Source organism: Dendropsophus ebraccatus, chromosome 3 (genome assembly GCF_027789765.1).
Source record: "Dendropsophus ebraccatus isolate aDenEbr1 chromosome 3, aDenEbr1.pat, whole genome shotgun sequence".
NCBI classification, from domain to species: domain Eukaryota; kingdom Metazoa; phylum Chordata; class Amphibia; order Anura; family Hylidae; genus Dendropsophus; species Dendropsophus ebraccatus.
Window position 1 is genome coordinate 154,422,332 of NC_091456.1, and position 27,842 is coordinate 154,450,173.

The window sequence follows — 27,842 nt, forward strand, 5'->3', positions numbered from 1 at the left end:
GGAGAAAAGCATGCAAACCGGCCAGGTGGATTCAGGTACCGGACATGAGCATGTGTTTTGGGATACCCGGATAACTCCTTTTAAGAAAAACACTGGAGAAACCTGTGTATGTCACTACTGCATGCTGCTGTCGGAAAAGGACATCATTAGATTGGTGACAAAAAACAATGCACTTTTTTGCGGTTTGAGGGGTTTGGACAAAGAGTAGTGCAAGTAAATCTGTGATTTTTTACCATTTAAAGGAGAAGTCCGGCGATTTGAAAAATTACACAGCCGGCAGGGGAGAACATAATAAACAATCAGTTTATTAAATCTCCCCGTGCCCGCAGAGAAGGCATTTTCTCCTCTGTGTCGAAGACGTCACAACTTGAAGGAAAATGCCTGTCCTGGCTGATGAATTGCATGTTCAGCCAATCAGCGGTGTCCTGCCACAGTCACTGATTGGCTGAGTGGCCAGTCCATGAACTGGGTCATGACATCAGCTGTGTAGGAGATCCCAAAGTCCGGTGGGGCAATCCAGCATTGCCACAGTATAGGGAGAGGTTAGTTGTGTTTGTTATATTCCCCCTGTCCCCTGCCAGATGAAAAAATGTTTAAATCACCGGACTTCTCCTTTAAAGGGGTAGTCCGGGGGGGGGCATTTTTTTCCTGACACCGGGGAGTAGGTGGCTGAGGGAAACTACGTCCACTCACCTCTCCCATTCCAGCGGCGGGTCCCGCATCACGGCGCTCCGGTTCCCGGTCGCTTCCTGGTGTCTGACGCGGGCCCGAGACATGACGTCTCAGGTCCGCTCAGCCAGTCTGTGACAGAGGCGGGATCCGTTTCAAGTCCGCTCAGATCCCGCCTCTGTCACTGACTGGCTGAGTGGACCTGAGACATCACGTCTCGGGCCCGCGTCAGACACTAGGAAGCGGCCGGGGACCTGAGCGTCGCGATGCGGGAACTGCCACTGGAACCGAGGAGGTGAGTGGTCGTCGTTTCCCTCAGCCACCTCCTCCCCGGTGTCAGAAAAAAAATGCCCCCCCCCCCCACCGGAGTACCCCTTTAAGTAATTTAATTATTTAATATGTCATTAGTTGTAAAAGTACATCTTGTTTAATGAAGACATAGTAGCTTTACAATGGAGGTTCTTATGCTGTTATATAATTTCTTCCAGGCAAAGGAAGCGGAGGTCTCAATTTAGGAACTTTCTTTGCAAGTCACAAAGGATACAGTCGAAAGGGTTTTGACAGACTTAGCACAGAGGGCAGCGACCAAGAAAAGGATGACGACGACGGCTCAGATTCAGAAGAAGAGTATTCAGCACCCACTATCCCACCAGTGCCAGTGTCTTCTTCCTGAAACTACTTCCACCCAAACCTTGGCCCTCTAGCACGTTTAAGATTGTGTATTTAATTGTAACTGTACTAGTCTCTGTGGGCTGTACAAGTGTCATGTTTTCTTTATTTTATTTTATGAGTGCAGTTGTAGTCTTTATGTGAACATTCAGAACCCCTTTTGTTATCACTATAGGAAGCTTCTTAGACAATGTAATTCTTATATTTTTGGTTCCTTGGGAGTTCTCCATTGTTTTTGGGCCTTTTTCAGCTTCTCCAATAGCACTTTAATTGCCAATTTATCATTTTCATGCCTTTAAAGTTACTACTAATCGCAGTACAAAGATGTGTGCCACATAAAATGCAAAGCTGCTAAATCTCTTCTATTTTTTTAAATTCACAATATGATATAGCGTCCAAAAAGAATTAAAAATGTAAAAAAAAAAATATATGAAAAAAACTATTTAATTTTTGTTTTTGGTTCGGTGTTATTGGGATGTCTTATTTTTAGATGGTTACACTGTTTTAGAACACTATTTTCAGAAACTGAATGTACTTTGTGTAATAAAGTGTTCGCAGAGCATTAAACTCAGACTACTTTGGAATTTGTGCATTACTCTTTCTGTCTTTCATATGTTTATAATCACTTATTTTAAAATCCACTTGGCGTTAAAAAGTCATCTATTGAGTTTAAAGGGAACCAATCAGCCCGATTGGGCTGATATGGTTCCCTTGAGCATTGTATAAAGCACCTGGAGCGGCCCCGGCACGTACCGTCCGCGGCCGCAGCAGGTGCTTTATAACGGAGAAAATGACTTTTATTCCCCAGCTCGTGACTAGATACGAGCGGGGAAGTAGTCATGGTGGGCGGCTCCCCGCTCGTATCTAGTCACTGCGCTCTGCCTGTCAGCGCGCTCAGAGGGGATGATTGACAGGCAGAGAGGTCCGTTACTGGCCTCTCTGCCTGTCAATCATCCTGCCGAGCGCGCTGACAGGCAGAGCGCAGTGACTAGATACGAGCGGGGAGCCGCCCACCATGACTACTTCCCCGCTCGTATCTAGTCACGAGCTGGGGAATAAGTAATTTTCTCCGTTATAAAGCACCTGCTGCAGCCGCGGACGGTACGTGCCTGGGCTGCTCCAGGTGCTTTATACAATGCTCAAGGGAACCATATCGGCCCAAACGGGCTGATTGGTTCCCTTTAATAATCCTCTGCAGGGACCGCTTAGTCTCTGCCTAGCTGCAGCTTAATACTCCACTCTTAGATGAGCTTACAATATAAGGCCGGGTTCACACTACGTAAAACACCAGCCGTTCTGTCACCCGGCCAGGTCACAGAACGACCTGTGTTAGTGAAAATCATCCCGGCCGGGACGATCAGCGGTCACCCAGGCAACCCCCCCTGGACTCACCCACTCACTGCAGCCACGTGTAATAGCGGCGGCAGTGAGCGGGCAACGAGGAGCAAGAGCGCTCACAGCATTCCACGGCCTTAACACTGTTAGGCAAGACTCACACAGTGGGTTGGTCCAAACCACAGAATCATGCAAAAACCTATAGGCTGTATAAAGTCAGAAAACTACCGACTGCACCTGGTCCTTCTCTTTTCAGCTCTCCATTCTTCTAACATCTAGAAGCCATAAAGAATGTGCTCTGATGTGAGCACTAACGTCAGAACCTTCTCCATAATGTCACAGGGGCACAGAAAGAGGAGGAAATATTTAGGGAAAACCGCATATACCGTAACATAGAAATAATTGTGGGCCGAAACCAGTACAGAGCTTGACACCTGCTGTCAGCCTACTGCTCTATCATGATGCAGTCATTTTGTTGTGTGCTAGGGCAGGTTACCTCTGTACAAAAGGAACAGCATCCATTGGGTATATAGGCCCTTTACACTTAGAGGTTAAGTAAAGTATCTGAAATGTTACTGAATAAAGAAGGAACAATATCGATCTCACAGGTCAGATGCCCAATGACCGTGTTATAGCACAGTGTAGTGAAATGCCATAGCATTATTGGATGTAGATTTTCCTTTAAGGTTTGTGTTGTGACAGTCTCGTAAAATCTCCAGCCTGGCAGTGTACAGTTAACTTTGATGCCAATAGAAAGTGAACGTTCTGAACCACAGAACAAAGTTAAGGCATGAAGAATTAAGTGAGTGGAATGTTGGCCGGACATGCCGTAAATATTTACAAATGTGGGAAATTGAAGAATGTTCACTGTTAGAATGCCAGTATAACGCTGCCCCTAGAATGGCCAACCTTTACCTAATGTAGTGCTAATAAAGAAACTCCAGACAGATACAGACTAAAGATTACAGTAGTCATTTCTCATCTCAACACTTTTGATCAGTGAAGGTCCTCATGCCGCAACTCTCAAGAGTTAGTAGAACTGAGTGCCATGCCATTTTGCTCTCCATATAGCCATATAAGCAATATATATTTTCTGTAGTCTGTAGACAGCTCTCCAAGTAGTACTGCAATGACTGAACCATGTTCCAGGGTCTCACTAACCTAAGCTGGCCAAACATATTACATTACTATCAGTGAATACTTGATCTTTACCAGCTGATGACAGTAGCCTTCAGCTATCACCTTATTTGACTGTAGTGGCCAAATGCCACCTGCTAAGTGACACATAGTGGTATTCTCACATCACAGAATTGCAATTGGCCAATGTAGTCATCAATGTTACATCATCACGTACTTTCTGTAAACTGACAAAAAGCTATTGTGTTATAAAAAAGAAACACATCTCTGGGACCCTCATGTCTGTAGACAGGGGCCTGAATTTTTCAATCCTGGTTGGTTGCTGCCAGACTTCCATTTGCAAATATTTACTGCCCCCCTCTATTAAAATAACTGCTTCATTACATACTGTACAACTTCCATTGCAGTAACTAAACTATAACCAGTGCCCACAGAAGAGGGGACAGGTGCAGGTTTCATCCAGGGTTCATTCACACATACTGTATCCACTGTGAATCTGCTATACAGTGTTTCTGCACCAAAAAAAAAAATCTATATATTTAAAATCAGTTGCAGAAAATCTGCATCATGTGAACTAGGGATGTATGAACCCAAACGCTCTGCATCAGATTCCCGCTGTCTGCCCGCTCCGCGGAGCGGGTGGATACAGCAGGAGGACAGCATGGAAAACTGGGATACAGCCTATGGCTATGGCTGTATCCCAGTTTTCCAGGCGGTCCTCCCGCTGGATCCGCCCGCTGCACAGAGCGGGCAGACAGCGGGAATCATTACCGAGAGTTCGGGTTCGTACGAAACCGAACTCTGTTCGGACCATCCCTAATGTGAACATATCCATGATCTAATTTTTGGAGCTGAACAATTCTTGAATGTCAGGATACAGAGTCAGCCATCCAGATTTTCATGGGACTGCTGAGCAAATGTGCACCCATAGCTGCCAGGCCAAAGATGGAAACTGGGCCAGCAAATGTCAGCTCCTCCACTTCCAGAACAGTTTGTAACTCACCAACAGGTTCTTCACTTATGAAATTTAAGAAGAAATAAAAGTTGGGACTTGGAAAGATACATTTAAAGAGTTACTGTCAAACTCCTGAAATTATAATTCATAAGTAAATACACGCAATTGTAGATAACCCCCCCTCCATATGCTGTATTAGGCTATATAGACCGCTGTCCTATTTCAAAAGAAAGATTTTTAGCTACCGTAATTTCCGTTTCAGGTGGAGTTTCTAAATTGAGATTTTCAACTATAATTTTTAAATTTACTGCACAATTGTGAAAAGTCACAAAAAGTTACAGGGCTTTGTGCAAACATTAGTGACTTGTTACTGCTCCACGCTAGGTACATTCCTTCAACAAACCTGCCTAAAATGTTTGGCAGGTTCCGAAGAGATGTATTGCAGCTGGAAGAAATCCTCATGGAGGCCTGGGCTAGATGGAAAAGAAAAGGGAAAGTGATGCCTTAGATCAAAGAAGATGTCACCTGTGAATCTGCTCTACCCGATTAACCGCACTTCCCCCACCCCGTACACGTACACCTGCCTCACCGCAGCCCCCACGTACCAGTCATGGCCTTGAGAACCATTTCAATTTCTCATGTGGCCGCGTGGGAAAATTAATTGCCCACCCCTGCTGTATTGTGTGCTATGAGATACAGCCTGATATCTGCTCTCGTGTGTAGAAACTAACAGAAAAGATGGTCTGAAGCTGTGTCTTATATGTTATTCTATAGCAGAAGGGAGGGGGCAGAAGTTTTATCGTTGAACTTCTTTTATACATAATGATCTTTAGCCGGCCACAAACAGGTGTCGATCAGCGAGAATGGAGTTCAGGTTCAGAGCCTCAAGCACAACTAATTGAGTGGCCAGGCCACAGGAGCCATCACTGTATGGTTCTTGCAGCCATCTGAATATATTGCTGACAGCTGCACATCCCTTGTTCACACAGGGAGATGTGCGGCCGATAGCCATATATTTTGACGTGGCACAAAAGATGCTAAGGATCAGGTGTTTTCTGGCTCCTCAGCTGATGGCTGCCACTTTTACATGGGCAAAGTCACAGGCATCATGGGTAATGTAGGCTGCATGAAGAGATCCGTATCGAGGAAACAGGATGGCAGACAACCCACATATGCAACACCAACTAAAAGAGGTATACATAAGCAATACACAAGAGCGTCTACATTATCCTCTAATAGCCTATGCTGCACTGAGTAAGCAAATAAAATCTGCAGGGCCTCTTTAACAGCCTCATCATTCATTTTATGGTAAATGTTATTTAAAGGAACAATTAAGGAAACATTTAGTGTAACATTGTGATTGCTATGCTACATAATAATTGCACATTGATGACTACTCCCCTCATTGTAATGAAGGATTCAAGTCATCAGGAAGCGTAATATTTGTTTTTATAAAAGAGATGAAAAGTTTATTACTTTCTTTACAGTTTAGTTTGGTCACATAATGCCTCATTGAGGATAGGAGTGGACAAGTGAAAGCCATAGACAACAAGTGCACATTTGGTTTCTAAGCTACTCTGCCGTGTTCCCTCTTTTTATAGACACAATGCAAGTAAACATGTAGGAAGTCGTGAATGATGAAGAGAATGAGGAAGTTGTTTGTGAACCATGTGCTCCAGTACTAAGGATCACTTCCCATTACCTCTTTCCAGTATAATGGGTTATATCGCCAGTCCTAGTGTGGAGATCCAGAAATGTCACCTGCTGTTTACCATAGAATATATAATGTTTTCATATTTTGTAAATTGAGCGAATTTCACTGACAAAAAGCAGAGAACTTTATCATTTGTGAGGAGCCGAAACACAACCGTTGTTATATTTTATTTTATATTGAAATCAGAGTAAGGCTATGTACACATAGATACATAGAAGATTGTCAGCACTTCTTTCTCCTCACCTTTTATTCCCTTCTTTTTCCCTCCTCCCTTTTATCCTAATTTATTCCTTCTTTCCCCAGTTTTTTCTCTCCTTGTTGCCATATATTGTTTATGTTTATACTTTTTTGAACAAGACCTGCTGGCACCTTCTACTGACATATTTTGTCTACGTACTTTTGTTTTTGCGAGAATTTTTTTATCGCGATTATGATTTCTGTTGTGCAATTGAGTGCCACTTCAAACTTCATTATTTTGACTTTTATGTTTATTCATAAAAATTTAATAAAACAAAATTTGAAAGAAGATTGTCAGCAGTGAGAGACCACCTCATCCATCTAGTCCAGTGCTTCTCAAACTGTAAGGCACCCACTAGTTGCTGGGGAGGCAGTATTCACAAAAAACTATAATCTGCACACCTGATTATAGCATGGGTTATTAATATGTCCACCCACCATCAACCCCTGCAATGCCGTGATCACTAAAGTGGAGATACTTCTTTTCTTTCTACCTATCTCTATACTTATTTCTCTGCGCACTCTCCTCTCAACCACTCACAGGGGCTATTACATACCCTTTTAGGAAGTAGTCACTTAGTGAGAGGAAGTGTAGTGTCAGCTTCCCTATGATTATCTGGGGAGGAGGACACACACAGGCATCCCTGCTGAAGTTAGCCAGGGCCTGTCCGGGACAGTCCGTGTGCAATCTAGTGTGAAGTGGGAAAAGTCACACGTGTATGAAGCAACCAGAGACACTCATTTTCCTTAACATATCTATCCACGTAACTATGCAGTGTTAGACCCCAAAAGAAGGACTAGTCGGAGATCATCCCAGTCGATGCCGCAAACCTCTGTAAACAGTGCAGGGCAGTCTACTAAGACAGAGGAACTGACCCGGATAGAGAAAAGCAACTGTAATGAAGGTATACATACTCTGTCTCGCAGCGTGGTTGACACCGGATAGCTTCGGACACTTAGCTTTGCCCAGGTAACCAAGACTGGGGGTTGTGTCACACTAATAGGACGGGTACCCCAACACTGCAGGGCAGAAGGTGGTTAAGTGTTAGTGTAGTCGAAACATGGGCACAAGTATCTCTCTCTCTCTTAAGTATTCCTCTTCCAAGTATCTCTCTCTCAAGTTCCAGCAGAGTACACTACTAGCCTGGGTTGGGACCCTCATGACAAACTCCTCTCCACTGCTCCACACCGCTATATCTACTACTCTTCTATATCAGCACTTAAGGTATCTCCCAGCACAGATTCATTGAACACAAGTCTGTACAAAAAGAAGTTACCCATTGCCAGTGAATCCTGTTTGACGAGACTGTTTAGTAAAGCCATTTTATTTATTTTACTGGGACATCATTGCACCAGCACCTACACCTGTCGGCTATATACTCCTTGGGTCATTTCCCCCTTTCTATTGGTGGCAGTCCCGACAGTCTGGGTGGGTCATCTTCCCACTTTGAACCACCGTGACCGGAGCCCAATGGACCCATCACACCCCGGCAGGTCAACAACCATTTTAGGGGGATATAGCCAGCCACCACTAAAAGCAGGTATTCCACACCTGTGTGCTGGCGTCACAACAGTACCATCACCAGCTGAGCTGTATCACAACCACCAGCACTACATTATCTCAGTGGTAATCCTATAGGACGGAGGTGCCCTATACTTAAAGGGGAACTGTGGATAAGAAAAACTTGTTTTCTATTAAAAGTACATTAAAGGTTGTATAGATGTGTCTATACAATGTATTACTGTATCTGTACAGTTCTGCCACACTGGTAGCTGATAGAAATCCAGGAAGTGGAATAAAAATGGCCCCTGTGCCAATTCACACTGTCTCCTGCTCCTTCTGCTATCCCCCCAGGAGACAAATCTTCCATGCCTCTGTCTCACATTGTGTGTGTTTGTTGATGATGCAGACAGGGGACAGCAGGCCCGGACTGGTAATCTGGCAAGCCGGGCAAATGCCCGCTGGGCTGGCCAGATTACCAGTCCGTGGGCCGCCCGGGCTGCATAAAAAAAAAAAAATCACCGCCGCGTCCCGTTTCTCTTTCCGGTCCGCTTCTGCCCGCTCCGGTCACTGCAGCCCGCTCTGTCTGCCTCCTGTCACCGGATCACAGCCTCTGCCCGCTCCGGTCACTGCAGCCCGCTCGGCCCGCCCCTGACGTGCTCCGCTAATCCAATCAACGTGGAGCAGCGTATGGCCGTTGCGGCCATGGAACGCGCGTTACGTGCACCGCAGCGGCCCCACGCTGCTCCACGTTGATTGGATTAGTGCACGTCAGGGGCGGGCCGAGCGGGCTGCAGTGACCGGAGCAGGCAGAGGCTGTGATCCGGTGACAGGAGGCGGACCGAGCGGGCAGCGGTGACTGGAGCGGGCAGAGGCGGGCTGCGGTGACCGGAGCGGGCAGAGGCGGGCTCCGGTGACAGGAGGCCACAGGAGCGAGCTGCGGTGATAGGAGGTAACAGGAGCGGGCTGCAGTGACCGGGGGCCATCTATAAAGGAGGGGGGAGAAGAGAGAGGGGGCCATCTATAAAGGAGGGGGGAGAAGAGAGAGGGGGGACATCTATAAAGGAGGGGGGAGAAGAGAGAGGGGGCACATCTATAAAGAAGGGGGGAGAAGAGAGAGGGGGGACATGATGTGTTTCTGTCCACTCTTCCTTCATGTGAACGCACCCTAATAACACGTTGAGTTTCCCTTTAACCAGCTTTTCTGGTGATAAGGGGCAGTTCTTTTTTTTTTTTGGGGGGGGGGGGGGGGTAATGCTATCTTTCTAGGTGGCCATGGTAGTTGATGGCCGGTATTAATACTCATTGTGTACATAGTATAAAGCCCCAGATGAAACAATACTCTTTTGAAATGTGTCGACAATCTTGGTTTGAGGGTCTGGATAACAGCATTGCCAGCAGTTAGGGGCAGTAAAAGGATATCAAATTGCTATCATCTCTCTCCACCTGTTTCTAAGAGAATCAGATATATCTACAGGGTCAGCTTCTTCTTTCTTCCTTGTGTTTTCTCTATACAGCTCAGTATCAGGGACATGTAACATGACAAGGTAGGTTTAGAATAGCTGCCTAAGAAACTAGCAATGTAAAAATATTCTGCAGCACTTCCATTCAAGTGAAGTTCAATTTTTTTCAGTGCAAAAAATCATCCAAAAACATTATGTGCGAACGGTTGAGTACAGGGGGGGGGGGGAGGGGGGACTGGGGGGGACTGCCCGGGTGACCGCTTGACCGTCCAGGCAGCCCATAGTGACGGCAGCAGATTTCTGCTATATGAGTCGTTTGTCTTTCAACATGTTGAAAGACAAACAACAGCAATGATCAGCCAACATCGTTCATGTTGGCTGATCGTGGCCTTCTATTACACAGGACAATTATTGTCTGTAACGGCCAAATACGGACAATAATCGTTCTGTGTAATAGGGCCTTAAAGGGGTACTCCGGCGCTGATAATAAAAAAAAAAAACCAATCAATTATAAACATAGTTTTTACTATGAGAGAGTCTGTCTCTGTTTGAATTCCCCGCTGTTTGCAGTTCCCTGAAGCTCCAGTTGGTGTCTTCATTTTTTCTTCACTTCCTGGTTTGGGCTTTCCCATGATGCACTTTGTCTTCTGTGATGTCTAACTGACTCTGTATAACTGTTAGATGGCTTACAGCTTGCTCAGCCATTCAGAGCTGAGCAACTTGAGTCAACTGACAAAGGGAGGCTGGGCTAATAGGGCTTAGACCCGCCTCCCTCTTGATGATGTCATTGTCACAAAATGGCTTCCACAGAGCAGCCTGGGGTCAACAGTCACTAGGTAAGAATGAGTTTACTTCACTTCCTGGTGGGCGGTTGAGGGGGGGAAACGATAGGGAAGGGGGCAGATAGGTGATTGAAGCATATTACAAAGTTATATAACTTTGTAATGTGTTTTAATTACTGAGAAAAAGCTTTTCACTAGAGTATTCCTTTAAGAGAGATTTTCTCTATAGCAGTATACTGCCAAGTGCTACTGAAAAGAGTAGAGAATGAGGACTGTATAAAGTAAGGGCAGCCTGTGTTGTTATCTGTAGCTGGACGGCTGGCACAGCAGCCCAATGCCTAATAAATACTGTAACTTGGCTCCAATCACATCTTCTGCCATGACCAGCTCCTGCCCGGGGATGTTACTACTGAATAATAAAATTTGATCCTGATCTTGACCTTGTCCCTTAATCTGTCGGCCTGGTACCTATGTCTGACTCCTGGCTTTCTCCGATGTTCCTGGTTTACCCTTTGGCTTGTTCCATGCTGATGGATCTCCCAGGACCCTGGGCTCTGGTCCTGACTATGCCACTGCTGAATGTGCACTACTGCTGCCAATGTTCTTCTTTCAGCTTATAGTACTTTGGTCTGGCAGAAATAACACCTGGCTTCACTTTCAGGCCCTGGCTTCAGAGTACAATAAGACGTGACAACGCCTACTGCTAGCTACCTGCCATACATCTGCAGTTCATATCCCTATATACCTAAAGTCCATTCTCGTCCTCCTTTCTACCAGTTTGCTCCCCAATGTTACCACCGAACCTAGAATTCCTTACATTTCCCGTTTTCCAAACCTCTTTGTGTCTTCAGTTCAGCTTACACGCTATACCATACTTCTGACTATTCATTTGGGTATATAGTAATTGTATATAGCAATTGCAATAATCACCATATAGTAATTGCAGCTCTCTAGTGGGCATCCTGGTGAAGCCACATTAAAGTAACACATCTTCTTGCTGTTAACAAAGCTTTTAAATGAATCAATTCATTATTCTTTGGACCTTCCAAAGGGAATTATAATTCCAATTACTTACTTAAAGGGACCTGTCACATGTGTTATGAGGCCTCCCCGCAAGCAGCATAATAAGGCAACAGAAGCGTAGTCTCCAGAGGTTTGTTGCTTATGGCAGAGTGTAGTTTTATGTCACTACATTATGCTGCCCTCAGCAACTAATTCCCTTTAAAGCGACCCTGTACCCACAATCTGACCCCCCCCCCCCCCAAACTACTTGTACCATCAGATAGCTGCTTTTAATCCAAGATCTGTCCTGCGGTCCATTCGGCAGGTGATGCAGTTATTGTCCTTAAAAACAACTTTTAAACTTGCAGCCCCGTGCCCTACAGGCGTATCTGTGCCCTAACTTTGCACCACCCCTCCCCTCCCTCCTCCCCACCCTCTTCATCATTAGGAATGCTCCAGGCAGATTGCCTCCTATTCCCCACCTGTGTCAGCAAGGCACATGGGCTGGATCGTTAAGCAGCTGTGCAGTGTTCAGCATGGAGAAAATGTTTCAGTGGCATTCCTAATGCTGAAGAGGGTGGGGAGGAGGGATGGAGGGGTGGTGTAAAGTTAGGGCACAGATACTCCTGTTGGGCACGGGGCTGCGAGTTAAAAAGTTGTTTTTAGGACAATAACTGCCGAACGGACCCCAGGACAGATCTTGGATTAAAAGCAGCTATCTGAAGGTACAAGCGGTTTGGGGGGGACAGATTGTGGGTACAGAGTCACTTTAAGGTGAGTAAAGATAAGTGAACCTCGAGCATGCTCTATCCAAGAACCAGCGTTCATTGAAGAAAATGGATGCAATCCTAAGGCTGTTAGGAAACATAGATCCAGCCTATGAGTGTATCCATGTTTTTCAGAACTCCCTAGGCAAGCCTGCTGCTAGTTGTAATAGGAGGTACTGTCACTTTCAAACCCACGCCGTATTGATTTTGTTGTCACTTCCTGTTTGTTTTTTGTTTTCTTAATAAATACATATATATTGCTTGTATATGTTATGCACCTGGGGAAGGAACTAGTCTGGCCTTGAAACACGTGTGATAGTTTGTTTTTATGTACTTCTTTACTTCTAGTCTCCATATTCCCTAAAACACCACTTAAAGGGAACTAATCACCTGCAAAATGCATATATAGCTTTTTAAATGTGCTGTTAGAGCCCACAGCACACCTTCCATACATGTTTCTATATACTCCCTGCCTCCCCCGTGTAATCCATAAAATAACTTTATAAAACTGGCGCCCAGTATGCAAATTACCTCAGGTAGTCACCTGGGCGGCGTTCGGCTAGATGGTAGTCACGGTCAGTCCGGGTCCCCTGGGCGTTCTACGGCGGTAATCACGCCCCTCTGGGCGTGATTCAAATCACCCAGTAGCTCTGACGTCACTCGGGAGCGCGCCGTGCTCAACGTCGGCGCGCCAACATTCTTACGCCGCCGCACATGCGCAGTACAGCCGCTCCAATTCTGGCTGTACTGCGCCTGTGCAGAATAGCCTCGAACTCCGGCTCACACTGAGTTTGAGGCTATTGTGCACAGGCGCAGTACAGCCTGAATGGAAGAGGCTGTACTGCGCATGCGCGGCGACGTAAAAACGTAGGTGCGCAGACGTTGTGCACGGCGCGCTCCCGAGTGACATCAGAGCTACTGGGTGATTTGAATCACACCCAGAGGGGCGTGATTACCGCCGAAGAACGCCCAGGGGACCCGGACTGACCGTGACTACCATCTAGCTGAACACCGCCCAGGTGACTACCTGAGGTAATTTGCATACCGGGCGTTAGTTTTATAAAGTTACTTTATGGATTACACGGGGGAGGCAGGGAGTATATAGAAACATGTATGGAAGGTGTGCTGTGGGCTCTAACAACACATTTAAAAAGCTATATATGCGTTTTGGAGGTGATTCGTTTCCTTTAAGTTATATTAAAGAAGTCCTACTAACTCGGAAATCTGCAGGCAGGCGGAGGTGGGTGTGAAAACAACTAACAAGGTAACTCACCTGTCCCCTGTGCCTCTTGTAGCACCGCAGCCAGGGTCCTGTTCACCATCTTCTGCATGAAACCAGGTAAGTCACATACCCGACTCCTGCACCATCAACCTCGCAGCGTGGCTGAGCGATAGCCCACTCAGCCAGTCATTGACTCTGAAGGTGTCCCGCCCCAGTCACTGATTGGCTGAGCAGGCAATCACTCAGCTGGGGTCGTGACGTTGCAGTCAGCAGAGCTGCACGACCTGGCTGCGGTAAACGGGACCCATTGGTGGCAATATGAGGCATGGGTGAGTTAACTTGTTATTTTCACCCCCACCTGCCTGCAAACTTCATAGTTGGTAGGACAAGAACTGTCCAGAGCAGGAGAGGTTTTCTCTGGGGATTTGCTGCTGTTCTGGACAGTTCCTGTCTGGGACAGAAGTGGCAGCAGAGAGCCCTGTTTCAGACTAAAAAGAAGACATTTCCTGCAGGACATACAGCAGCTGATAACTATGGGAAGACTTCAGATTTTTAAATAGAATTAAATTACAAATCTATATAACTTTCTGAAACCAGTTGATTTGAAAGAAAAAAAATTTCACTGGATAACCCCCTTAAGCGCCATTCACTTCAATGGAACCGAGTTACAAAACCTGCACCCAAACTGGAGACAAGAGTGGTGCTGTCTCTGGAAGAAAGCAGCCATGTTTATTTAGCGCTGGGTAAACCCCCCCACTCTACAACTAGCGCTTTCAGACTCCCGGCCCTTCAGATGGAGCAAAACTACAACTCCCATGATGCACTGGCAAAGTTGTAGTTCTTCAGCAGCTGAACGGCAACAGACTAAGATAACATTAGTGTAACAGCTCCCGCACATTATCCCCTACAGTAGCGCAATACACACAACCCTAAAACTCCAGCACCCTTCCTCTCTAGAGGAGAGGGGCGGTGTGTGGCGGTCACGTGATACCAATGTCATCACCGCCGCAGTCTAGTCTCGCAAGCCCCGCCTCCTGTTGTCAGGCCACCCGTCGCCATTTTTGTGCTGGGCAGGGTGTCCTACGGGGCGCCCAAGGGATCAGAACACCACAAAACTCAAAAAAACGAGCCAGCAACAGCATGTGCAGTGTTTCCAACGCGACCTAAAATCCCCCATTAGAGGCGTGTGTCCTCCCCGCCCCTCCGGCTCTCTCAGTCACTCGCTGGCTGGTGAGGGGACGGAAGTTTGTGCCTGGTGCATCAATGAGGAGAGCCTGTGCATGCTGCAGGAGAGCGGGGCACGGAGAGCTGGTGCAGCCGGGAGGAGGAGGAGGTGAGGCATGCGGGCACTTCTCTTTGTCATTAGAGGAATGTGCATGGCAGGAGGAGGAGGAGGCATGGGGCACCGGGGGCATCAGCACTGGCCTCACACCCGGGCATTACAGGGATCTCTACCTGATCCTCCTCTAGATCCCTCCTGATTATACATGGCCAGTGATCCACCCAGGCACCTATAATCCTATGGGCAGTCTGTGCCAGGAGAGGTCACTACAGGGCAGGGGTCAGCAACCTGTTGCAAAACTACAATACCCAGCATGCCCGGATAACCCATGCCTGTCAGGGTATGCTGGGAGTTGTAGTTTTTCCACAGCTAGAGTGGCACAGATTGATAACCACTGCTATAGGTAATTGTTACCAGCTCTCTAAACTACTACCCCCATCATGCTGCTGACAGGTCATGCTGGGAGTTGTAGTTTTGCAACAGGTTGGGGAACACTGCTTCAGAACAGGGATGGGGAACCTTCGGCCCTCTAGCTGTTGCAAAACTACAATTCCCATCATGCCTGGGCAGCCGAAGCTTTAGCTTCGGCTGCCCAGGCATGATGGGAATTGTAGTTTTGCAACAGCTGAAGGGCCGAAGTTTCCCCATGCCTGCTTTAGAAGATCTATGGTTCTGCAAATCCCTATACAAATCCCTTCAGTGTATGACAGTGTTCACATGTAGACTGTCAGCGGTTCTGCCATTCCACGCAGTATTTAGAGGTGAAACGCCTTAATATTTTATGTATCACCTGTAAAACCTGCCCAGTCAATAACTATGGGACATTGTGGTGGTAAATATGGTGGCTGTGACACATTATCGCAGCATGAGCCCAGCCTCCAGGAAGTTATCACCATTACAGTCCAGCATTATGGCAGTAGTAGGACAATGTAATATAGTCACATTCAGCCCTCCCCCTCCTGGTTATTAGCAGTTTACATTGTCTTCTCTGTGAATCACATCTGTGTCTTAGAATAAGATGGCAGGGACCATTAGATACATGCCAATTCTTTCATCGGTATGTCCGCCGTGATAGAGAGAGAGAGATGAGGCTAGGTTCACACTGCGTTTTTGCAGTCCGTTTTGATCCTTCTTTCCATTGACTTACATTGTAAAAAAAAAAAAAAAAAAAAAAAGGATCAAAACGGATCCGTTTTTTTTGACGGACACAAAAATGTAGCTGATACTACTTTTGTGTCCGTTAAAAAAAAAAAACGGATCTGTTTTGATCCGTTTTCTTTTACAATGGAAGTCAATGGAAAAATGGATCATCCGTTTTTCATCTGTTCTTTTGCAAAAAAATGGATGAAAAAAACGGATTGCAAAAACGCAGTGTGAACCCAGCATGATACTTATAGAAAAGTACAGCCAAGGCCTATCCGGAAGCTCTACCATGATGTATGAGGCCATTACTGTACCTCTACATGTTTTATGAATAAGCCTAGACAAAGGTGACACGGGTCATATGGGCAAAGACTGCAGTATTGCAATATCTGCATCACAGCCAATTGTAAGTGAACGTAGTCGTGTATGACGCGTAGAGAGCTGACTAGGATGGCCATAGTCCTGGAAATTTGCACAACTACATTCCTTTTCTTTAGCTGCAATGCCGCCAGCACAACACTGCAGCCTTTGCTTGCGTGACCTTTGTTGCAGCCAAAGTTATCCCAGAATTCTAGCCTTAGACTGAAGAATAGTGGCGTGCTTCTTTGTAGCCTGTATATACGATTAATTTTCTCCTGTGTAACTATGCATCAATGTATTGTCACATAGCCCCCTAACCTCTAAGAGGACCCTATTAGACAAAGCGGTAATATATGTCTAGTGTCAATTTTCGTGACGTGTTGCTGTTGGACGCTGGAAGATAAATCATTAGTTTGTCACTGATTCTTCTCTTTCAATGCATCAAATAATAGTCGCTGAGCGCTCACATATCTGTTCAGCCGTTGGCAGATCATACATAATATGTAGGTTGCTTGTGTAGGAATAGACCCCAAAAAGCAAAACATTTAAGCCACACAAATAATTTTTAGAAAGATAATTCATAAAGTTTATTTGGGAAATAGAAAAAATTTCATATAAAAAATTCCGCGTAGGAGTGGCTGTTCTGTATACCAAGAGTTCAGTGCGACCATTGTGGCATATAATAACAGCAGAATCTTTCGCAAAGCAATTGTCTTTATCAGTGACCAATGAATGTGGAAATAAGGATGAGCGACGTTTATAGAGATGAGCGAACCCGAACGTTCGGTATTTGATTAGCGGTGGCTGCTGAAGTTGGATAAAGCTCTAAGGTTGTCTGGAAAACATGGATACAGCCAATGACTATATCCATGTTTTCCACATAGCCTTAGGGCTTTATCCAAGTTCAGCAGCCCCAGCTAATCAAATGCCGAAAGTTCGGTTTCGGATGGACTCCAGCATGCTCCAGGTTCGCTCATCTCTAGACGTTTATCAAGCTGACTCATGGGATTAGATAAACTCTGGGGATCTTAAGACTGTCTCGTCTAAGGACCCTTTTACCCAAAGAGACCGCTGTGAAGACCGCCAGTCCCGTTTATTGGCGCTCGTTTAATGAAGCTTCACATGGGTTAATCTGCCAGCCAGGTTGCTTGAATGATCGCTCGCCTCTTTCATTTGGCTCTTTAATTCCAGCACTGTCGGCCTCACATCCACTTTTACACGTTTACGTTACGTTTACACGCGGCAACCGATAACAGAATTTGCACAAAATTTACTGTTGAAAACAATGGTCGATTTAAAACAAATGTACCACAATGCCTAATGAAATTTTTTCTTTTTAATAAAAACCTGGTTGGTGCTGGCACGTAGAACCTGGTGGTGAGGGCCATTTTCCAAACCACCATCTGTCTTGGTTTCTGGCTTTGCAATTAGGGCTGCTCGGTGCACTGAAAGCGGGCCTACCGATATATCCTCCTTACGGTGGGAAATGGTTAGTGGTTTAAAAAAAATGGATCGCGCGATTTTCATTAGGCATAGTGATGCATTAACTTTAAAGCCAATGTACCATCAGCTACATTCACTTTAAGTGTTGCACATGGATAGAATGGCACCGTTGCAGAGGCCCTTTTTTTGAACCGTGTCCCGGTTCCCGTACATGGCGCCGTTGTATTACCGAACACGGGCCCAGGCTGAAGCACTGGAGGCGTGCCAGCTTGCCATCAGTGGGAGGAAACCCCCTCCCCTCAATGATGTGGCTCCATAGATTCTAATGTAGCAGCGGATTGATGTATCCAGAGTCGCTTTAAGCTCTGAAGCCTACAGAGAAGTGTATGCAGTTCTTATCTGTAATAGATGCCAAAGAGGAATAAACACCAGCAAAACAATGTATATGAAACATTAACTTTCATGTAGGGTGATTCTGCAGGTAAGCTATGACACGGCGTGAACAATCGCTCTCTACTCCAAACAGAAACCAGTATGTGTAGTTGTCGTGTAGGATGACCCAACCAGATCTTACTCATTTCCTGAGCTCCTATCATACAGGTCATATGTGAAATATTTCCCAGGCTGTTTGAGAAGGGTGGAACTAGTCATTACGCTGGTGGATGAGGATGAAAGGGCGACTATTACTTCCTGGCCAGTGCTAGTGGTGGGGGAATGCTTTTATAGACTAATGTGAAGGGTTAATCCCTGTGCTTCTGGGCTTCCTTCAGGCACTTTAGCTCAGGCTGGGATGTGATCAAATTTCGGAATGAACTGAAGGGGATATTTGCGAAAATAATTTTAGGGAAAATCCAAGGGCCCAAAACAATTTTTAGAGGTGTTTTTTGTTTGTTTTTTTAGACTATTTGTGTCGGTGTTGATGTCTGGTCTTTCTATAGAAATTTACTAGTGTATTTGTTTTGGAGTTACATCCTATCTGTGTGTGTGTGTATATAGTTTAAGAAAAAATTACAGGAAACCCTTAGGTGCTTTGCAAGGCGCCATGCACACGTCCATTGCCATTTTTATGGTTAGGAAATACGGATCAGGAAGTGTTTCAGGAGGCTTACGGAAGTATTCAGTATTCCCTGACTGTAAAAGAAAGATTAAAAAAAACAAAAACACACATACTCACCTGCTGCAGGGCTGCATCGGTGCTCTGCTTCAGCTCCTCCTTTTCTCTTCCTGCTCTGCAAGCACATGGGTGTGCTACATGAGTGATTGACAGGTCGGGGAGCCTATACAATACTATTTGCTCCAGATTAGCGTCGCGTACAGTTGAAGGGCCAGAAACAGAACCCCGCTGCATTTGCTCAAGTGCTAGTGCTGGCCTGGCAGGCAGTGCATCTGAAATTCTGGCCATATTCCAGATGCACATCTGGAGCTGTCCTGAATTCTGGATGCTTCCATAGGGTTTTGTGGGGCATCCTTACTGGAACTCTTTAGAGCAGGATTTCAGGATTTCCTGATTAAAAAACAAAAATCCAGATAGATTTTCCTGAAGCGTGCATGGTGCCTAGCAGAGTTTTACATGATCTCATTATGGATGGCCTTGCCCTAATTTTAAGAGGAATCTTATCGCTCGTAAAATGTAGACTTTATTATGCGCCAGACACACCTCATGTTGTACCTGCTGTGAAACTGAACCTTGGTTACTTGTGAAATTATTATTTTAGTATATATTTTGATTCATGCACGTGAGCTTCCTCGGTAAGGTGACTGTATGATGGATGCCGTGAGCTTCCTAGGTAAGGGGACTATGTATGATGGATGCCGTGAGCTTCCTAGGTAAGGGGACTATGTATGATGGATGCCGTGAGCTTCCTCGGTAAGGTGAGTGTATGATGGATGCCTCGAGCTTCCTCGGTAAGGTGAGTGTATGATGGATGCCGTGAGCTTCCTAGGTAAGGGGACTCTGTATGATGGATGCCGTGAGCTTCCTCGGTAAGGTGAGTGTATGATGGATGCCGTGAGCTTCCTAGGTAAGGGGACTATGTATGATGGATGCCGTGAGCTTCCTAGGTAAGGGGACTATGTATGATGGATGCCGTGAGCTTCCTAGGTAAGGGGACTATGTATGATGGATGCCGTGAGCTTCCTCGGTAAGGTGAGTGTATGATGGATGCCGCGAGCTTCCTCGGTAAGGTGAGCGTATGATGGATGCCGTGAGCTTCCTAGGTAAGGGGACTATGTATGATGGATGCTGTGAGATTCCCATGTAAGGGGACTATGTATGATGGATGCCGCAAGCTTCCTAGGTAAGGGGACTATGTATGATGGATGCCGTGAGCTTCCTAGGTAAGGGGACTATGTATGATGGATGCAACGAGCTTCCTCGGTAAGGTGAGTATGTATGATGGATGCCGTGAGCTTCCTAGGTAAGGGGACTATGTATGATGGATGCCATGAGCTTCCTCGGTAAGGTGAGTATGTATGATGGATGCCGTGAGCTTCCTAGGTAAGGGGACTATGTATGATGGATGCCGTGAGCTTCCTAGGTAAGGGGACTATGTATGATGGATGCCGTGAGCTTCCTAGGTAAGGGGACTATGTATGATGGATGCCGTGAGCTTCCTAGGTAAGGGGACTATGTATGATGGATGCCGTGAGCTTCCTAGGTAAGGGGACTATGTATGATGGATGCCGTGAGCTTCCTAGGTAAGGGGACTATGTATGATGGATGCCGTGAGCTTCCTAGGTAAGGGGACTATGTATGATGGATGCCGTGAGCTTCCTAGGTAAGGGGACTATGTATGATGGATGCCGTGAGCTTCCTAGGTAAGGGGACTATGTATGATGGATGCTGTGAGATTCCCATGTAAGGGGACTATGTATGATGGATGCCGCAAGCTTCCTAGGTAAGGGGACTATGTATGATGGATGCCGTGAGCTTCCTAGGTAAGGGGACTATGTATGATGGATGCCGTGAGCTTCCTAGGTAAGGGGACTTTGTATGATGGATGCTGCGAGCTTCCTCGGTAAGGTGAGTGTATGATGGATGCCGTGAGCTTCCTAGGTAAGGGGACTATGTATGATGGATGCCGTGAGCTTCCTAGGTAAGGGGACTATGTATGATGGATGCCGTGAGCTTCCTAGGTAAGGGGACTATGTATGATGGATGCCGTGAGCTTCCTCGGTAAGGTGAGTATGTATGATGGATGCCGTGAGCTTCCTAGGTAAGGGGACTATGTATGATGGATGCCGTGAGCTTCCTAGGTAAGGGGACTATGTATGATGGATGCCGTGAGCTTCCTAGGTAAGGGAACTATGTATGATGGATGCCGCGAGCTTCCTAGGTAAGGGGACTATGTATGATGGATGCCGTGAGCTTCCTAGGTAAGGGGACTATGTATGATGGATGCCGTGAGCTTCCTAGGTAAGGGGACTATGTATGATGGATGCCGTGAGCTTCCTAGGTAAGGGGACTATGTATGATGGATGCCGTGAGCTTCCTAGGTAAGGGGACTATGTATGATGGATGCCGTGAGCTTCCTAGGTAAGGGGACTATGTATGATGGATGCCGTGAGCTTCCTAGGTAAGGGGACTATGTATGATGGATGCCGTGAGCTTCCTAGGTAAGGGAACTATGTATGATGGATGCCGCGAGCTTCCTAGGTAAGGGGACTATGTATGATGGATGCCGTGAGCTTCCTAGGTAAGGGGACTATGTATGATGGATGCCGTGAGCTTCCTAGGTAAGGGGACTATGTATGATGGATGCCGTGAGCTTCCTAGGTAAGGGGACTTTGTATGATGGATGCCGCGAGCTTCCTCGGTAAGGTGAGTGTATGATGGATGCCGTGAGCTTCCTAGGTAAGGGGACTATGTATGATGGATGCCGTGAGCTTCCTAGGTAAGGTGAGTATGTATGATGGATGCCGTGAGCTTCCTAGGTAAGGGAACTATGTATGATGGATGCCGCGAGCTTCCTAGGTAAGGGGACTATGTATGATGGATGCCGTGAGCTTCCTAGGTAAGGGGACTATGTATGATGGATGCCGTGAGCTTCCTAGGTAAGGGGACTATGTATGATGGATGCCGTGAGCTTCCTAGGTAAGGGGACTATGTATGATGGATGCCGTGAGCTTCCTAGGTAAGGGGACTATGTATGATGGATGCCGTGAGCTTCCTAGGTAAGGGGACTATGTATGATGGATGCCGTGAGCTTCCTAGGTAAGGGGACTATGTATGATGGATGCCGTGAGCTTCCTAGGTAAGGGGACTATGTATGATGGATGCCGTGAGCTTCCTAGGTAAGGGGACTATGTATGATGGATGCCGTGAGCTTCCTAGGTACTGTGTACCTGACAACAAATGTTTCCAGACAGATTTAATTTATAATGCACTATATCAAAACTCAAGTGGGTCAAAAGTTTACAGAGACAAAGTGACTGTGCCTAAACAGCTTGGAACATTCCAGAAAGTTATGTCATGAGTTTAGAAACTTTTGATTGGCTTATTGGCATTGTGTGATGTAGTTAGTGTTGTACATGTGGCAGATTATAGTGCGATATTGCATCCTAATATAAATTCATCAAATAATAGCAGCCAAATATCCTTGTGAAAATGCTGGAAACAGGTAAAGGTCTACAGTATTCACTTTTTGTTACGTTATAGCCTTGTGCTAGAATAAAAAATGTTGTCCCCCCCCCCTCCCCCCCCATAATTCTGCACTTGATACCCTGTAATGTCAGAGTGAAAACAGAATGCTAGAAATTGTTGCTACTTTATTGATAAGGAAGATCTGACTATGTATGTTGATGCAATATTTTAGACCAGTGGTTCTCAACTCCAGTCCTCATGGCCCATTAACAAGTCATTTTTTGAGGATTTCCTTAGTATTTCACAGGTAAAATAATTCCAGTCAGTGCATTAGGGATTATTCCAGGTGTTCTTTATATGGGATGTCCTCAAAACACAACTTGTTGGTGGGCCATAAGTTAAGAAGCACTGATTTAGACCTTTACTCAGTATAGCTAAAGCACATTTGGCAGTGACTACAGTCTCCAGTCATCTTGGGCATGATGCCACAAGGTTTGCACACCTGGATTTGGGGATTTTCTGCCATTGTTCTCTAAAAATCCCCTCAAGCTTTGTCAGGTTGGATGGGAGCAGTTGGTGGACAGCCATTTTCACGTCTCTACTAGAGATGAGCGAATCGGGTTTGAGTCCTGCTGCTGCTGAACTTGGATAAAGCTCTAAGGTTGTCTGGAAAACATGGATACAGCCAATGACTTAATCCATGTTTTCCACATAGCCTTAGGGCTTTATCCAAGTTCAGCAGCCACTGCTAATCAAATGCCGAACGATCGGGTTCGGATCGACTCAAGCATGCTCGAGGTTCGCTCATTTCTAGTCTCTATAGAGATGTTTGGTTAGGTTTTGGTTAGGCCTCTGGCTGGGTCACTCAAGAACATTCACAGTGTTGTCCTTAAGTCACTCCTATGTTGTCTTGGCTGTGTGCTTAGAATCATTGGCTATTTGGAACGTGAACCTTTGGTCCAGTCTCAGTTCCAAAGCAGTCTCTGGATCAGGTTTACGTTAAGAATTTACATTGACCATCTTGAAGTTTGTCTCATCTGCACACAGATCTTAGGAGTCAGAGTAAGGGTCCTATTCCACGGGCCGAGGAGGACCCGATCAAGGATGTAAACGAGCGGCAATCTGCTAGATCACCGCTTGTTTACTGGGCCTATTCCACGGCCCGATGATCGTTGAGCGAGGGCTGCAAGGACATCGTTACCGATGTCCTTGCAGCCCTTGCAACATCATGCATTACCTGCAGGGCTGCTTCTCCGTGCTGTCTTCATCCCCGGGTCCCACGCTCTATCTTCAGAATGGCCGGTCAGCTGACAGGCCACACTCAGCCAATCACAGGCCGTGGCGGTCCCGGCCTGTGATTGGCTAAGCGCTCCGTCAGCTGACCGACCATTCTGAAGATAGAGCGTGCATCTTCTGGCGTATAAGGCGAATCCCTGACAATCTGATTAAAAGTCAGGGGTCGTCTTATACGCCGGAAAATACAGTAAACATGTGAAGTCCAGCCTGTACAGAGAGTCACGGCTCAGTGTGTCCATCATATGACTGCCTTCTCTCTGTGAGCGCACAGATGGCCTGGGAAACACAGGACTTCCTGTTTTCTGATGTTTTCCTGTTTCTTGAGAAAAAAAAAACCAGTTAGAAAACAGAAGTGCCGTGTTTTCTATGATAAATAAAAAAAAAAATGTAAATTGCAAAGTTGCTTTATATCACGTCTACTGTAGATTTAGATTTTGAAAGTTTTATTGACAGTGATGCTTTAAGCAAGATGGTAGCCCCATTATTATGTACTGCTTTAATATTTGAAAAATGTTAAAATAGAAATATAAACAAATTAGAATAAAATAACATTTTACAATCTAGGTCTAATCAGTGAAATGTATATTAATAAAAATTAGCAGTTTTCCCAGCACTGACCTCAATGTAAGTCGCATGTGATGGTAACCTGCTTGCAGACAGCCTGTAGTTTGACCATCACATCAGACTTTTATGACACAACACTAGATAAAGCTATGAATGATCTAACACAAAGTTGGACAGAGGCCGATAGACCATGTAATTTGCTACTGTTATTTGATTTTTATGTAACCTCTTATCTCCTGGCGAATAAAAGATAAAATAAATTTGGCGCCTAAGGGCCCTATTCCACCGGACGATTATCATTCAGATTATCGTTCGAATTTAAATGATAATCGTTCGGTTGAAATGCAGTTAACGATTAACATCCGAACGAGAAATCGTTGATCGTTTTATAAGACCTGGACCTATTTTTATCGTTGCTCGTTCGCAAAACGTTCGCAAATCGTTCGCATTGAATAAGACGTCGTTCGCAGTAGATACGAACGCAATAGCGAAGAAATAGCGAAGAAAAAAACTATTGCAAATACGATCATAAGTAACGATTATCGTTCCATGGAAATGAGTGAATGTTTTCAGGTCTTTCACAATAGCGGTCGTTTGAGATCGTTAATCGTTAACAATTATGCGAACGATAATCGTCTGGTCGAATAGGGCCCTAAAGATCTCCACCTGGCACACAAAAGGGTTAGCCACATGATATAAAGTGCCGCGCCATCCCATCACCCCATGATTGGTGGGGGTCCCAGAAAATAAGGGGGTGCAGCTTTCCCTTCTCTTCTCGCTGGAGAAGTGGATACAGTGATCAAACAAAAAGTGTCCCCTTTATTCTCAGGATCAGCGGAGGTCCCAGAGTTTGGACCAGCACTGATCATAAAGGGATGGCATAGCCTAGCAATAACATAGTAATACCCCTTTTAATCTACCGTAATTGTCTGTTTTAAATGTCCCCTAAGTGAGCTTCATTTTCAGGCTGTTATAACACTTATGTGTGGAGCTGGCTGCATGGAGAAACACAGGAGATGAATAGGGGGCAGCTGGAAGGACCTAATGCCAATGAGAATACAGCGGTGCCTTGAATTACGAATATAATTTGTTCCGGGACCGTGCTTGTAATCCAAATCCACTCTTAAACCAAAGCAAATTTTCCCTTAAGAAATTATAGAAATGCAGACAATTGGTTCCACACCCCAAAAATAAATATTTATTATTCTGAATAACATGTAAAACTGATGAAACAAACATTCAGAAACAGCAGAATATGTGATATTATAAGTTACTGTACAGTAATGGAGAGGATGAGAAACACAAGGGCTGACAGAGACTGCAGGGAGTATGAAGGAATGAGCAGGACAGATGTGGGCACATACATGCAGCACTCTCCATCCAGGGAGAGAGGGGTTACAGCTATGGAGAGATTACCTCCACAGTCCTGTTCCCTGATGTGAGCCCCAGCCTGAGGTGGATCTGCTATGATTTGGAAGGTAAGGGAGACTTCCTGGGTCATAGTACAGGGCTGTAGACCCTGCTATGCAGACCATGCCCCTCCTCCACTTGCGCTCCCACCCAGTACAGGGAGGAAACCAAAACAATGCTCTTAAACCAAGTCATAATTTTGAAAAACTGTGGGCTCTTAAACCAAAACACTCAAACCAAGTTACTCCTAAACCAAATTACCACTGTATTGGAGCATACACAGTCCTTTGGCTCTGCTACATCCTGGGTGTCATTGAGGTTTGAGTTACAGTTGCTGTAATAAAGCAGCCACACCTGTCTACTATCTTCCTCACTTTACTCTTACGGCCCATAACGTCTACAGAGTGCACTAAAATACCATTCATCTGACACCCAATATATCAGACTAGTTCCTGTCTGGTAAAATGGGGCTCAGACCCTTTTTAACCTCTTAAGGACCCATGACGTACCGGCACGTCATGGATCACTGTCACTTAAGGACCCATGACGTACCGGTACGTCAGCCCTTTAAACGGGCGCCGCGGCCGGCCGGGTCCCGATCGGGGGAGATAGCCTGCTATAATACATAGCAGGCCATCTCTCCCTGTCGGCATGGAGGGTTGTTAACCCCCCCCATGCCGACGATCGCCGCTATTGGCTGATAAGCCCATAGCGGCGATCGGAACCTTTCCGGGCCATCGGTGGCCCGATGACCCGGAAAAAAATGGCGGTCGGTGCTGTCCGAGGACGGCACCGACCGCCATTACTGTAAAAAGTAATGGTGGTCACGGTACCACCGTCCCGATCGCCGTGAACAGCCGGCCGGCCGTTCACGGCGATCAAAGTCCCCACAAGTAATAAATACCTGCTCCGGACCCCTCAGCAGGTATTTGTATATTACTCACCTGTCCCGGGGTCCTGATCGGCGTCTTCCGGGTTCCCGGCGTCCTCTTCATCTTGTCGGGACTTCGGCTTCTTCCGTGAGTCCCGATCGGCTTTTTCCGTCTCCAGCGTCGTCTTTTTTCGTATTTTTCCGGCTCCAGCGTCGTCTATTTTCGGATCTTGCGCTCTGCTGCCCCCTAGCGGCTGATAAGTGTAATACACGTATCAGCCACTACAGGGATGTTCAGAATGTAGTAAAAAAAAAATTTTTTTCCCAATTTTTTTTTTTTCTATTTTCCGCACCCTATCGCCGCTGAGTGTTGATCAGCATCGCACGAAAGTGCGCTGCTAATCAGCAACTCCTCCTTTTTGGCGTAGGGTGGTTTTTTTTTATATCCTACTGCCACGGTCTGCTGATAAGTGCCGAACATAAGTGCGGCATTCATCAGCAACACCATTTTTGGCGTAGGTTTTTTTTGTATACTTACTGTAAAAAACACGTAAAAAAACACTACATTACACCACACTACATTGAATAAAGTTTTACACTACACCACTACATACCCCATATACCAATCCCCATATAAAGATGGCCCCCAGGGTGTTTTCGGTATCGGACGCATACATTATTATTGCCTCCGACACCGAAACAGCCAGTGAGGATGAATGGGGGGTCCTTTGTTCCTCCATTCATCCTCATCCTCCTCATCATCCAGTGACGTGTCTGGGAGTAGCGTAGCGTACGCTGCCCCCCAGACACGTCTTTTCCACCAGTACCGTCCCAATAAGAGATGACGGTATGGCGTGAAATTCTACAAACTCTGTGAGAGTACCTCAGGGTACACTTACAGATTTAGGGTACGTGCACACTGCGGAATGGCGAAGGATAACCCTCTGTGCATTCCGCAGCTGGCACCCGCCGGCGGACTGATGCAGGGGCGCGTCTCCGCCCGTGTCATAGACTCTATCCTATGCATGGGCGGATTCCATCATCCGTCATTCCATCAACACGTTGGACGCAGAGCGGAATCCGCCGTGCATAGAATGGAGTCTACGACACGGACGGAGACGTGCGCCTGCATCAGTCCGCCGGCGGGTGCCAACTGCGGAATGCACAAAGGGTTATCCTTCGCGATTCCGCAGTGTGCACGTACCCTTAGAGTGTATGAAGGAAGGGACACTCTAATCCAGCCCCCAGATGCCCCCTCCCCCCCCCATCCTCGGAGTTAGTGGGGACATCGTCCGGGAACTGATCTTCCCACTGCTGGATAAAGGTTACCACCTGTACGGGGATAACTTTTATACCAGCACCCCTTCTTCCGGTCCCTCGCTGCCCGAGCTACTGTAGCTTGCGGCACGATCCGAACATATCAGAAGTAGTAATAAAG

The 27,842-nt window shown here is 46.1% G+C and overlaps 1 protein-coding gene across 6 annotated transcripts in view; it reads left to right on the forward strand.

Moving 5' to 3' along the window:
• The window catches only part of PAM (peptidylglycine alpha-amidating monooxygenase), a 134,378-nt gene extending 132,456 nt beyond the window's left edge, over nt 1-1,922 (forward strand). For all 6 annotated transcript variants that reach the window (XM_069962967.1, XM_069962969.1, XM_069962971.1 and 3 more), the window contains one exon: nt 1,158-1,922. In XM_069962967.1, the coding sequence (XP_069819068.1) occupies nt 1,158-1,342 (185 nt within the window). In that variant the 3' untranslated portion in view covers nt 1,343-1,922. The remainder of the gene's footprint in view (nt 1-1,157) is intronic.
• The last annotated feature ends 25,920 nt before the right edge of the window (nt 1,923-27,842 follow it).